At 40.1% G+C, this 15,147-nt stretch overlaps 1 protein-coding gene across 3 annotated transcripts in view; it reads right to left on the bottom strand.

The window, feature by feature from the left end:
* Positions 1-15,147, bottom strand: part of uvssa (UV-stimulated scaffold protein A) — a 41,468-nt gene that overhangs the window by 8,033 nt on the left and 18,288 nt on the right. For all 3 annotated transcript variants that reach the window (XM_034598750.1, XM_034598752.1, XM_034598751.1), the window contains exons 9-10: positions 8,664-8,787; positions 296-503 (exon numbers count right to left, since the gene is read on the bottom strand). In XM_034598750.1, the coding sequence (XP_034454641.1) occupies positions 296-503; positions 8,664-8,787 (332 nt within the window). The remainder of the gene's footprint in view (positions 1-295; positions 504-8,663; positions 8,788-15,147) is intronic.

Genomic DNA, 15,147 nt, shown 5'->3' with positions numbered 1-15,147 from the left:
TGCTATAATAATATTTTTTTTATATTAGACTAACAGCTACAGTGTAATTAACTGGAGCTCATGCTCTAGTATTTGAGGTAAGAGGGAAGGAAAGTTGGAAGCTGGACCTGTGTGCTAATGAGTGATGGTGACTGCAGGTACACACTGAGGCTGATGGAAAGAAGGTGAAAAGGGTGTAGAACAGGAAAATATGGTAGGTAGAGGTAATGGAGGATGAGAGAACATAGACCAAGGGATGTCCAGGTTAAAGAAGGTGGAAATGTTAAGTTAGGAGGTAAGCGCAAGGATTTGTCACCTGGGCTCCACAGAAAGAGGAAGGCTCTGTCTTAGGAGGCGCACCGTGGCAGCTGCACAGGTTGGATCCTGCTCCTCTTCTGTGAGACGCTTCATACGCCTGAAGGTAGACGAGTGTGAGGAAGAATGAGGGGCTGGAGCTGAAGGTCTCTTAGCAGGAAGTTTTGCTGTGACAGGTGCTGCTGAGGTGGAAGGAGTGGGATCCAAACCTAACAACAAAGACAAGAAGAAATTATGATCAAACTTTAATAAGATAAACAGACCCTCTTTTGTCTTTGTATCCATCTTTCCTGTGTTTTTTCAACAATCTCTCATCTGATTGACTAACTAAACCAATTGGCCAGAGATTTAAACAGTGCTTCTCTGAAAAAAATGCATTCAGCTGGAGTAAGAGGTTAAATTCATCTTGAAACATGACACCACAGAACCCCCATGGTCTAGTTGGGGCTTGCCATGTGTGTTAAATCAACTTTTAGCTTTTATATCGGAAAACTCAGTTTGAATCCCTTCAGTCTGGTTTTAGAGCCGACCACAGCACTGAAACTGCCATTCTGAAAGTAATGAATGACTTGCTTTTAACTGTGGACGCTGGACCCCCCTCCATTTTGGTACTCCTGGATCTTAGTGCAGCATTCGATACAATCGATCACACCATCCTCTTGTCCCATTTAGAGGAGTGGGTGGGCATCAGTGGTACGGCCCTGAAATGGCTTAAATCTTACCTCACCGACAGGACCTTCTGTGTTAACATTGGGGAAGCTAAGTCCTCCTCGTCTAGGCTGCATTTTGGGGTTCCTCAGGGCTCGTAGCTCGGTCCGATTCTGTTCATTATCTACATGTTACCACTTGGTCACCACATAAGATCTCACAACATCAGTTTTCATTTTTAATCAGATGACACTCAAGTCTACTTCAGATGTAACCCCAATAAATTAAATGATCTTCACTTTAAAACTGTTGTTGAATACAGATATTCAAAACTGGATGGCACATAATTTCCTTCAGCTGAACCCAAAAAGACAGAAATACTTTTGATACCAACTCCTCACACACCGAACTCACAAACATGCTAGGTCCTTACTCCCATGTCATTACTCCTCCGTGTAGAAACCTGGGTGTTATATTTGACAACAACCTCACTTTGAACAGCCACATCAAATCTATCACACAGTCATGCTTCTTTCAACTCCGGAAGATTTCTAAAATTAAGCCTTTTCTCTCTAGAAACCGTCCTTCATGTATTTATATCAACACGGTTAGAATATTGCAACTCCCTTTTCTCTGTCTGCAGCACAAAATCTCTCTCCTCACTTCAGCTCATCAAAAATCCAGTAGCCAAAATTTTTACAGATACCCGAAAACATGAACATATCACACCCATTCATGCATCTTTGTACTGGCTCCCCATTAGATTGAGAGTGGATTTAAAAATGTTGCTTATCACTTTTAAAGCCCTGAATGGTCTGGCTCCAAGCTACATAGCTGACCTTTTAACAACATTGTGGAGGTGGCTGGGAGAACACCTTAACCTGTACCAGAGGATCAATCAGCACAGGTGAGAGCTGTTAGCCAATTGATTCTCAGGTTGAAAAGGCAGTAGCGGAGCTGCCTCAGGGAGACACTGAGGACCGAGACACACAAGGACTGAGGCAGTCACGGAGAGACAAGACATGAGAGAAGTTCACGGAGGACTGAGTCACACAGAGAGACACAAGACACACTGGGACTGAGAGACTGAGCTGAAAAGCTAGTTGTTCATGTTAAGTTAAATTTATGGTTGCTCGTGTCATTATTAATAAAAGATGCTGAAAAGTGACACCTTTGTCTCTGGCCGTGTGAGGGAGAGCCCTGTGACATGGTCAATTGCCACAAACACATAAACCGTCACGAGCCCTGAGAGCCTCTAATACTGCCCCCTGGTTGTTCCAAAGTCCAGCCTTATATCTAAAGGTGAGCATTTGCCATTCATGCCCCCAGACTTTGGAACAACCTGCCTGAGGAGATTAGGATGGTGAAATGTATCACCTTGTTTAGGTCTCTTCTTAAAACACACTTTTATAGACTAGCCTTCCCCCTAATGTTTTTATTCATGTATTTATCTATTTTGCTTTCTTAATATGTTTTTGCTTGTTATACTGCTCTATTGATACTGTTATTGTGATCACACTTTTATGATTCCTGTTGTTTTTATCATGTAAAGCACCTTGTAAACCATGTTTTGGAAAGCTGCTATATAAATAAAGTTTATTATTATTAAGTTAGTAAGCCAGAACAAACCTTTAGTCCACACAGACTTTGACAAATTAATATCACAATGGATGAGTCTTCCTCATATTGAGAGTTGTGTGATCACGTAGGCAAAGAAAAATGTGTCTCTTTAACAAAGTTGCTGATTGGTTTGAAGCTCAAATGGAGTGCTAAGGGGCGGAGTAGCTGTGGCTCAGGTGATAGAGAGGGTTGTCCACTAACCAGAGGGTTGGTGGTTTGATCGTAGAGGGCCTGAGGTTATACAAAGGCTGCCATCCTAGGAGTCTTCCACGTGGCCTTCACTTCAGATTAGGTTGATTTTATGTCTGTCTTTAACATACACTTTACAACACTGATGCCTGTATGACATTCTCCTTCCTTATAAGTTGTAATGTTTATCTTAAAAAACATGTGTTTTTGTTCATTTTCAAGTATTGAGCAAATATATATATGTATTTGTTATTTATAAACATTGTAATTTGATTGGTCAGACATGAAGTCAGCCAGGCGGACCTATTCTCTTTTAACAGACACATTTGTAAGTGATACATTTTTTAGTGCAAACGCTTACTGCTGATTTTGTGTATGCACGTGTGTGTGTGTCTGTGTGTGTTCAAACACCAAGATCTCAGGGGATTGATCCAGACTTAAACACAAAAAGCCATGCACTTGTGCTGCAGGTGAGATCAGAGGGATGCAGTAAGCTGAGATCTGCCAACATGCTGATCCCACACATTATTAGGGCTGATCTGGACACTTCAAAGAGTCGACCGCTGCCACAGTGCACCAACAGATTCACACAGTGGACAGTTTTTAAACTATGTTTAAAGAGTATAGGACGGACAATTATATATTTTTTTAATTTCAATAAATGTATTAAAATATTAAAAAAACAAACTTGCTGATTTCTGTCCGAACACAACTGATAAAGTTGTAGAAGAATATAAATGTAGAAAGAAAAACTTGATTGTATAAAAAGACTGTGTGTTAAACGCAGGCCTTATTTCGAATTCAAATAAAAATAACCAGAGATCTGCTGATACAAGTCTGTCAACGTCACAAAGGATTTCGTGGATGCTAGAGTTTAAAAAAGACACATTTGTTAAAGATTTTCTTGCCTTTATGGCAAATGACAAATTCTAGTGAAGACAATACACTGTCACAAAAGATGTGTGTCTCGGATGGATATAATAATCTAAACTAACAGCATAATTCTGCCAGCTGTTTGCAGGTTTCACAGCTGATAATCAAAAAAAGCTGCAGAAATCATTTCAGGTGATTGAAGAAGGGATGAAACCATTAGTCATTTACTTGAAACCAGGATAGATCCCTTCAAAAGTTTTCAATCAGAGATGACCAGAGTCAGGGGTGGGAGCTCAGGGCAGTCAATCAACACATGAGCATCTTTCTGTTATTTTCTACTACTCCTTTTGCACTGAAGTTTCAATCTATTATTAGACTCACAGACAAGCTAAGTCCTGCATTTCCTGCATTAGCTGAGATAGTGAACGACATGGGGATGTAGGTGGAGGGCTGGGTGGAGCGTGCTGGAGCAGGGATCGGGAGGGACTGGAGGGGTTTGCTTTCAAGGCTCACATAAGCTTGATTCACAGATTTGTATATTGTAGCTAAATAAACTAGCTTAAAACTAAATTTAGCACAGAGCTAATGAACCCAGTGTTAATAAAAATCCTGATCTTGGTCCTGTTCACTGTGTCCTACAATATGCTACATTTTTATAACACAACCACGTATGTCAATAGTCAAGTGACGGACCATCATCCCAAACTCACCCTCTCTCCCTTCAATCATCCTGTCTTCACTCGCTCTTTCAAATACAGTCTCAATCTGCTTCTCTCACACCTTTTCAAACAAACCAGACAAAATAGCAGAAAGAAAAAGAGAAGAAGACAAAAGAGAGAAGGTAAGGGGAGAGAGATAGAAGCCAGTGGAAAGGCGGAAAGAAGTATTGATTTTCCTGGGTTAAGGAGGGCCTGTAATTAAAATGTTAATTTGAGAGAGAGATAGTGTCCTGACAGCAGAGAGAGGGATAAGAGGACTGATAATCAGGATGACACAACAGCACAGAGGGGAGGAAGAAGGTGAGAGCGGAGTACAGCTGTACACTCTGAGCACTTTATTAGAAACACCATTTCTGTAGATTTGTCAGGTGCACATTCATGCTGCCAATCTCCTGATCTACCACATCACAAAGGATCTACTGGATACACATCTGGTGATTGTGGAGGTCACTGAAGTTCATGGAAGGAGCCATGATAAGATGCTAAACTGTGACCATGAATGGACGAACATGATCAACAACACTACTCATATAGACTGTGACATTCATAATATGATTGATTGGTATTAAGGGCCCAGAGTGATTCAAGGAAACATTTAACATCACACAACCAGCAGCAGCATGGAGTGTTGACATTAGGCAGCTCAGGTCAATGGAATCATGCTATTGATTCCAGATTGTTACTCTACCATCTGCAGCCTCAACAGAAATCAAGATTGTGTGCTGTGAGTCTGTGTCACTGCAGCCTCAGACTTCTTTTCTTTGCTGACAGGAGTGGAACCTGTCTCTGCTGTTGTAGACCATCCATCTTTTGGTTTGACATGTTGGTCTTTCTGAGATGTTTCTTTGCTCACCACAGTTCTAAAGAGTGGTTATCTGAATTACTGTAGCCTTTGTCAGCTCCAAGCCGTCTGACCATTCCCCTCTGACTTCACTCATCAACGTCTTGAAACATCTTGAAAACACATGTTCCATGTTTTTCAAGGTATCAACAGGGGAAAGGAGAGAAAGAAAGAAAGTAACTAGAATAAGATGTGAACCACTGGCTGGGTTGAATAGTCAGAGGAGGACATAAAGCTCCATGATGAGACATTTTTAACTCCCAATTATTCCGTTGGTTCTGGTAATCAGATGAATAAAGTGAACATATACAGATTAAACACACCAAATACACCTGCTCCAGCTAAAGCTACATATGAACACATTTCTGTTTGCAAAGAACAAGTGTTAAACAAGTGTCACCTAATTTGTCCCAACACTCCACTGCAGAGCAGTGTAGGTCTACTCCAGTAAAAAGATATCAAAGATGAATAAGCAGAAAAGGTTTCCTAACTTGCAGCACAAAATCATGTTTTTGTAAATAACTGTCAGGATTCCTTTAAAATTCAGAAGAGATGGCAGGTGTGTGTGTGTGTGTGTGTGTGTGTGTGTGTGTGTGTGTGTGTGTGTGTGTGTGTGTGTGTGTGTGTGTGTGTGTGTGTGTGTGTGTGTGAGGTGGTAAAATCTGTGTGCGGGGCTAATAGGGGCTCATTAAAGAGGTTGCATTGTTAATTTGGTATGGCCTCTGCAGATCGTAATGATCTAGCCCACTAATCACCCTGACACACACACAGCTGGTTTGGACCCATCAGATACAATCTAATTACTTTTGTGTCTAATTGATTAGTAATGGCGGGCGGTGGGAGGAGAGAGGGACGGCCTCACAGGTAAAGAAGAGGCTCAGTGTGAATGTAACGACTCAGGAGGGGAGTACAGAGCAGGGGTCAGAGGCCACCTCACAACCACAACAACATGGCTGACCTAGCAATAACGGCACTGTCAACATGTTCTGTTATGGTGTCATTAACACACACATATAAATACAGACACTCACATAAACACATATGAATCCACATATAAATCTATACAAGGGATGGCGAGAGGTTTGAATATGGCTGACAGAGCAGCATTGTCAGAGAGTTAGTGTTTACAATTGCCTAGAGCCTTCACATGTTCACTGATAATGATATTAACAGCATTCAAATTCCACCTAATATTTAGAAAAAACATGTTGCTATGTAGCTGACACAGCAATAAAATGAACAGGCAGTTGGTTAATGACCTGAGCATTTAACCTCTAACCCACTGTGATGCCTGGAGGCTAAACATGATCCATACGAGTCCAATGCAACCACGATGCAAGAAGGACCAATACTTTAACAGGTACTGTAAATGGATGTGTTGACAAGACAATATCCATCAAAGGTACACAGGGAAAATGCTTGTGAAAAAGAAGCTATCTGTCTCCATTAAAAGTCACTGCTGCATTCAAATCAGACAAAAACAAACACTCAACCATCAGAACCCAGTATGTGAGACTGGGCCAGGTCACTACTCACTCCTTTTAGCCTGGCTAGGCTCAGGAGGTAGTTATGGTCAGTCTTGGGTTAACACCAAAAGTACTTTGTATTAGTGGCTATCAACTGATTTACTCCACTGTAACACCAACCTATGTAGGTAATCACACCAATTTTTGGCCTGTGCTTTGTTTTTGCTTTAGGTATTTAGATTCATAATGTGAAATAACTTAAAATGTACTTTTAATTTGAAAAGGGGAAATAAATTTCACTCTGTACATGTTGTAGTATAAATGTTGACAATTTTTGGCCTCACCCAGAATGCTTATGCATCGTGCACAGTAAGGAGGTATAACGCATATTTGATCTATCTCAAATTTTAAAAACATTTTATCAAGTGTTTGTCATTTTCTGCTAAAAAAAGAATAGTTTAAAACTACAATCTTTACTCAAGAGTAAAAAATATTTAAAATATAAAATACTGATAAAACATTTATCGAGATAATCACTTATATCGACTTATAATAAAAATATTTATCTTGATATAATTTTTGGTTATATCACATAGCCCACATCATAATGTTTTTTCCTCACCCGTCAAGGGTAAAGGGTAGAGGATGTCACACTGAGGCAACCTTTTTATTTTGTGAATATGGGCTATACAAATAAAATCTGATTGATTGATTGATTGATAATGAAAACATTGGGAGACCATTATTTTACTAGGGATTTGAGTTAAGCTGGACCTCATATATTGAATTGCTAAAGTTAGATTTTAAAGTCAGAAGTAAAATTTGCGTATATTTTCATAAAAACGTGAATTATCAACTTAATCTGTAGAACCCGTCAGCATAACTAGTTCATACTGAGTTTCAGCTCATTGTATCAAGGGCAAAACGTTCCTGTTCTGGTTAATTCTCATGGTTCTTTACATCGCTCCAAAGAGCCATTGTCCACTATCTGCTGAGCAGAAAACAGCAGACAGACACAGTCGGGGAGCAGCTGATGAACAAAGTGGATCATTGCTGCTGCAGAGTCAGATATTTCCCTGAGGAAGAGGTGGAGACCCAACACAGAGCTAAATGAGAGGGAATACTGTACTTAAGTGTAATGAGGTGAACACAAACATCACTCCCCCACACAGCTGAATGTTAATTTTACTCTGTATCAGCTGGATTCGGAAAAAATCTACCAATTGCTAATAACTTCACCAGCAACTGAGAAGGTGGCGATATGTCGAGGTTGTTTCACAACTTGTGGTGGTGACCAAAGGAATTACCAACTAATGCCAAGTAATGCTTGAATCAAGATATTTTATCTTTCTTTCCAACCATGACATGTAAAAAAAATCATTCAAAATGATCTTAAACTAGAAACAACATTCTCTCACTGATCACTTTATTAGTAGCATATGTTGGTTATTGTAGTTAAATTCCATTTTCATTTCTTTGATTTCCCAGTGTTATATTGTATCGTGCACAGTGTAATCACTCACAAAAATGTGAAGAACTTCAGGACACTGACTTCATCAGTGAAGATATATGTTAAGCTGTTCTTTCTTCTGTTACTAATGTGTGTATCGCTAGAAACAGCAATCAATGTTGTGCTTTTAGAAATATTGAAGTGCAACCCATGTGCAGATGATGAATATGATGAATTTATGACAAATTAAACTCCATCGTATGAGAGATTAACCAGACCCGACTTGGATAAAATGCCAACCATCAGTCTAGCTGGCCAATTCCTTGTGGTTTCTAGGGAATTTGTTTTGTCTCAAAATGAACTAATTTGAGGAAATTTGAGGAAATTGTTCTATTCCATATTTCTAAGCTGGTTGTAACCATGTGTGTGTGTGTGTGTGTTTCTATGTTTGAAATTTGAAAGATTAGGGTTGCTCCAGGCCTTTTTGTACATTGACTTGCACCACTTATGCATATGTTTGTAGGATTGAGGTAACACACAAATGTTTGTGTAGTTGGACTCACCATACTCGCTTCTTAGATGCTCTGGAATGTGTGGCTCATATCCCTCTTTCTCTGGAACCTCATCAAAGTCATCATCGTCATCATCGTCATCCTCCTCATCCTGTCCGTCTGAAGAGGCCTTCATCTGAGGAAGGTTTAGCTTTTGTTAATATCAAAACTAGAAAAATATTTATTTCTTTTTAAATATAAAAAATAAGACTATTATTTGACGTGCACAATATTGTTTTGAGTGCAATGACGTTGGTATATTGACATATAAGGTCTACAGATTTGTTTGTCCTGGGACCTTCAACCATATTTCAATGTCATTAGAAGACCTAGTCAACAGTTTATCAAACTACTAGTTACAAGGTTTAGAATTAACCTTCCAACTCAACTAGTGTGTTGTTGCAGACTGATTAGCTTCAGGTTATATTGTAGCCAAGACTGCAGGACAACACTCGCCCACTTAGTGTAATAAAATGGTTAAAATATTTCACTGCCTCTCTCACCTGCTGTCATTGCATTTGTGGGGCAGAAAATGTTTGCCACCTTCACCTACGAGCTAGCATGGGAGCAGGACTGTCAAAGATATTAACTCAAGAGGAAAAAGCAGCTTGGCAGTCTGATAGACAGATTATTAGGAGCTAATTATAACAAATCCAAAGAGTGGTGTGCTGAGATGGACACTTCATGATGTTTGAGTGGTTAACTCATGGGCAGAGATGTTAACCAGCTCTAAAGATTCCTTTAAGCCTTTAGCTGGTAGTGTAAGCTTCTTCATTACCTCACTGATCATTTTAGTTTGTGTATTTGGAGTCGTCTTAGTTGGATGCCACTTCTAGATATGACACTGTAACACTTTATAGCTTTAATGAACAATTCTTAATTGAAAAAAAAAGTGTGTTTTTTGAAAGTCAAAGCAGCTCTAACACCTCCATCACTGCTGTCTCAAAATCAAGTACCTCAATAATAGCCTCCAAAATTACACTTCCTTATTAAGTGCAAAAGTGCATTTCACACTGACAATTATGGCAACATGCAGTACACTAGGGCACCCATAAGGTGTACTCAAACAGTAACAGGATGAGGGGAAAACATTGTATAAGGCTGGATCGCAGGAACGTATATTGGCATGTGAAATTGAAGAATAGACTGTTGTCTTTTTTTTCATGTAGTGTCTCTCTTGCTGGGCTGCTGACAGTTGCCAGCCATTGCTTGGTTACAGTGGTAGTTTCCTCTTAAACTGTGCATGATCCTTGTACGCACAAGATCTAATTTGTTCATACAGCTTTGCTTTTCTTTCTTTTCTCTTTCCTGTACTCCCCTTGGTTGTGTGATCTCTTTGGCTCTGGGGAGAATGGGATGACAATGATTGTGTGTGTGTGTGTGTGTGTGTGTGTGTGTGTGTGTGTGTGTGTGTGTGTGTGTGTGTGTGTGTGTGTGTGTGTGTGTGTGTGTGTGTGATGAGCTCCCATCAATGCTAAGCAGAATTTACGGTTTTTAATTTCCTAGTGAGGTTGTTAGGCATTGGCTGAGCTACAATGCAGAACACAACACTCATACACACACACACACACACACACACACACACACACACACACACACACACACACACACACACACACACACACACACACACACACACACACACACACACACACACACACACACACACACACACACACACACACACAGGGGTCATTTCCATGTCCTCAGCTGTTAAAGCCGAAGCAGCTACCACTCGTACTCAGACACGCACGTGCACATGCACACACACCATTCTAGCAGCATAATAATCACAGTGATTAGCTTTATGAGGAGCAGTCAAACCTAACGTTAAACTAACCTCTTATTCCCAAAGGCCTCTTTTTCATTAATGTGTAATACCTTTGTGAGAGAGAGTGTGTGTGTGTGTGTGTGTGTGTGTGTGTGTGTGTGTGTGTGTGTGTGTGTGTGTGTGTGTGTGTGTGTGTGTGTGTGTGTGTGTGTGTGTGTGTATATAAGATAGAAGACTGCACTGTTACTGTTGATAAAGCCTATTAAAATGTAGAATTGGTTTACGAATGATGAGTCCTTAGATGATGATTGAAACATATCCACACAGACAACTGAACCACAGGACAGTCAGTTAACCATGGCGGCAAGTCAGTACACACTTCTCGATCCAGCAAACAGAGACCAATTAAAACACTTCATATTACAAATCAACCAGCAACCAAACAATCATTGCCTAATTAGTTGCAATTGATGCATGCACAGTGACAGAAACAAGGTGGGTGGTAAAAGGGAGAGAAATTAGGCCTCATTCATAAAATTTGGTACCTTGAAATGAAAAAGTTCCTATTGTCTTGAGAGTATTTTACCTCTCTACCTCTCACACTGATTATATATACATAAAGATAATATAGATTTTGTTTCTAATTCTAAACTTCTATTAACTATTGCAGTTTTTCTAGCCCTTGCAGCACTGGTTTAATAGCCCAGAAAACTTAAAGACCAATTGCATGCCTTGTAAATCTTCTCGTGATACCACACAGAAATCAAATCTGTGAATTGAGCATTTTGTCCGTAGTCAGTGGACAGACGCAGACAGATGAGAGAAAGGATAAAAAGACAGTGAGAAGGGAGCCAGAAAAAAAATAAGAAAAGTGACTTCACATGGGATTCTCTAAAAAGAGAAAAGGAGACAGGAGAAAACTGAGTTTTTAATCAAGACTATTCATTCTACCGACAGGCAGTTCCAAAACAAAAAATATCTCGTATCTCATATTTAAAATCCTGGCAGGACGAGCAAGAGCTCACCAGAAAAGCTTCCAAAACATTGGTCGAGACTGTGAAAATTAGTTAACATAAAGAAGAAAAAGGGAAATTTAGTTTATATGTTTTGTTCTTTTTGGCACTTTGTTAAGGTGCACATTTTTAGAAAAGTTTTCTTTTTTTGTATTCTTATTTTTCCCTTGACATGAGAAAAGAGCATTTACTTTTTAATAGAGTACTTATTTATAATCCATCGAGTTCAATACTGAAATAAACATTGTTGAAATATTACTGCATTATAACGTATACGACAGTCGGTTGCTGGCTACACACAGATGTTGAAACATCTACTATTTAAATATACAGTATATTCAACTGAATCATAACGCCAGTTAAACATTATGACATTCTGGACCTTTGCTGGAGGAAATTTTCTTTATCTGCACTTCCTTGAATTTTGATTGACTACCCTAAATCAGGGGTATTAAACTAATATTTAAAGAGGTCCAGTTAGAGAAAATTTCTTGAAGCAAAGGTCCGGAAGATCATAATGTCTAACTATTTAGTGTGATATATATTTAATTAGCCTAGTAGTTGTATCAACATCTGCATGTACTAAATACCTGACTGTCAAATCAAATGAATTCAGTACGATTCAAAAACGTTTGGACAATATTTATTGTCACGTAACATAGAACTGAACATATATGTATGATTGCAGATATGTATAATGTTCTCTCATTAACTAAATAAAAGTAGGGCTGCATTTCAAAATAAGAGAAAATAAATAAAATGTGAAAATTGTGCATGTTCAAATAAAGGGCTTAACTTCAGAAAAATAAAATAAAGGGAGCAAAAGCTTGAATTTCCCTTTTTCTGTTTCACATCTTGACTCAAAAGTCTCAACCAATTTTACAGATAATAAATCTCAACACATCTTAACAATTGAACAGTTATAGAATCACTTTCTTCCCCTCTTATATCCCACTCCCCCACTTTGTTCGTCTGTTTCTCTCCCTTTCTCCGTCTCACTCCTGTTTCTCTCCCTTTCTCCGTCTCACCCCTGTTTCTCAACTTTCTCCGTCTCATTCCTGTTTCTCTCCCTTTCTCCGTCTCACTCCTGTTTCTCAACTTTCTCCGTCTCACCCCTGTTTCTCAACTTTCTCCGTCTCACTCCTGTTTCTCTCCCTTTCTCCGTCTCACCTCTGTTTCTCAACTTTCTCCGTCTCACTCCTCTGTTTCTCTCCCTTTCTCCGTCTCACTCCTCTGTTTCTCAACTTTCTCCGTCTCACTCCTCTGTTTCTCTCCCTTTCTCCGTCTCACTCCTCTGTTTCTCAACTTTCTCCGTCTCACTCCTCTTTATCTCTCCCTTTGTTTTCTCTACCTGTATCTCTATCTTTCTTTTTCTTTCTACCGTCTTTTCGTGTGTAACTTGCCTCTGACTCTCTCATCTGTCCGCACTGTAGAGTCGCAATGTTTACCATCTGGAATGCACAGACTTGATTGGCTGAGTAGTATCACGTGGGATGGCTTAACTCGCATGCAATTGGTCTGTGCGTTTCCTCATCCGCTAAACCACTACCATAAAGACTACAAAAGCTGCGCCGGTTACAAATAGAAGCGCCCTGTCAGGTTTTAAATCATAACCTTCTGTTTTGGCTGTAGGTCCGGGTCCGTACGGGACGGCTTCTGGGTCCGGACTCGGACCGCGGTCCGCCTGTTAGTGACCCCTGCCCTAAATCATGTTTCTCATGTCTGTGAGGCAACATGGGTCATGGCCTTTGGGTTTCCAGTTCATCTTGCTGGTTACTTGATGTAAGTGGGTCAGTCTGAGCTGCATGATGTCTAAAATATCTACTTTGTGAAAATCAAGTTTTTACAACGTGTCCAAAAAGCAATGTAGAAAACAACTACAGTCTATGTAGACCTGCTAGCGGTTTTCAGGACTGTGATGACTGAAAAGACTCTACAGATCTGAGCTATGTTTGTGTGTGTGTTGAAGAGATATTATCTCTGGTACGAGATGTGAGACTGCGGCAGTAGAGTGAACAGTTTTAGTCTCTAATTTATTTAGTCTGTCCCTGCTGCAAACAACAGTCTGCAGAAATCAGACAAGAACATCGATAAGTCCATGCTACCTGGCAAGCTAAAGCACGATGCCTAGAGTTTGGCCTGTTACCCAGACTGATGTGGCCACTTACAGTAGTTGTTGTTCCCCTTGCAAGAGTTGAGAACATGGAGATAATCATGATCAACTCCTATGTGAGAAAGTAGTGAGGAGAACCAAGATGCCTAAGCATCATCGAGTTTAAATGCACCAAGACAAGGCTGGAGATGACCCTCTCAGAGTCCTGAGACAAATCTATACGGGCTGTTGGACTATCCCTGACAACGTTCATCAGGGAAGAGGAGGTTTGGGCCTAGGTCAGAGTAGACCCCTGTGGAACAAGGCAACTCCTTCAGAGCGGCAAAAATTGGTAGTCCTGGAAATCCGGCATCAAGAAAAGGCAGAAAGATGTGCAAAGGCTGTCACTCAAGCCAGACAGGGGCAGTGGATGAAATGGGAGAGCAAAGAGAAAAGAAAGATCAGCAGGAAGGACCTGCGGGGAATGGAAGCAAGCCGGATCAGCTTCCTGCTTAGAGCAACCAATGACGTCCTTCCCTCGCCCAGGGATAGAGAAGGCCTTCTCCACTGACCAGGAGTGGTCAGTTTGAGCAAGCCCAAGACTGGGAAATGTTGGTGGACGTGGGCCAGCAGCTTACAGTCCCATCACATTTTGTCACTACCATTGTAGGACCAGCGTACCCTCAAGTTCGGCCTGTACAAGGCCAAAACAGTATGACGCTAAGGTGCACAACTCTAGAGTCTCTACTTAGCTGATACATCTGCTGCTGACAATCCCAGTGTAGATATAAGGGATAGTATTTATTTTATATATAAATAATATAATAATTATATATAATCTTTGCATCAAATCCTACAATATTGATAACTGCGATAACTGATATCTTTATGTTGACATCAAATCAAATGAGTCACCTAAACATCTTGTTTTAGCTGGGGAAACTTGATGTTCTGGTGCAATTAAAACCTTACAAAAGCTCCTTATGGACCTTGTGCTGGTACTGTTTTGTCATGCAAAAATCCCATGTCTTCATGTATACATGCACTAATTTCAGGGAATAAAATTAATAACCAGAATAAACTGAACTCGTCATAAAATGAAACAACAAATTCCCACAATTAAGTGACTTGTAACTGTGTGAAATGTAGAGCTGCAGTAAAATTAGGAGTAAAATCCCCCTGACTCAGATAAAACAGAGCTGTTATTACTACAAATGATCCTTTGAATCACAGAAAAGATACTGCACATTGTGAATTAGAGCTGTGAAATACTGAGACTGCATCTTGTTTGTTTCTTAAGAGAAAACCTGAGAGAATGCTCTTAAACAGAAGAGTAACACTTTAAACACCAAACCAAACTTTCTTCATTACTCCACTCCACTGCTACACTATTCATCCTCACAGTACAATAGATTCCCACACAGCACACATACACACACACAGCACACATACACACACAGCACACATACACACACAGCACACAGCACACACACACACACACACACACACACACACACACGCAGATATAGTCTCTATAGGTTTTGTGCTTGTCTGCTTTAATCCTGGCTGGTTTATTCTGCTCTGATCAATGACCTAAGACTAAGAAGTGATCACCCAGCT

This window comes from Hippoglossus hippoglossus, chromosome 10, assembly GCF_009819705.1.
Source record: "Hippoglossus hippoglossus isolate fHipHip1 chromosome 10, fHipHip1.pri, whole genome shotgun sequence".
NCBI classification, from domain to species: domain Eukaryota; kingdom Metazoa; phylum Chordata; class Actinopteri; order Pleuronectiformes; family Pleuronectidae; genus Hippoglossus; species Hippoglossus hippoglossus.
This window is presented reverse-complemented; position numbering and strand designations above follow the sequence as displayed.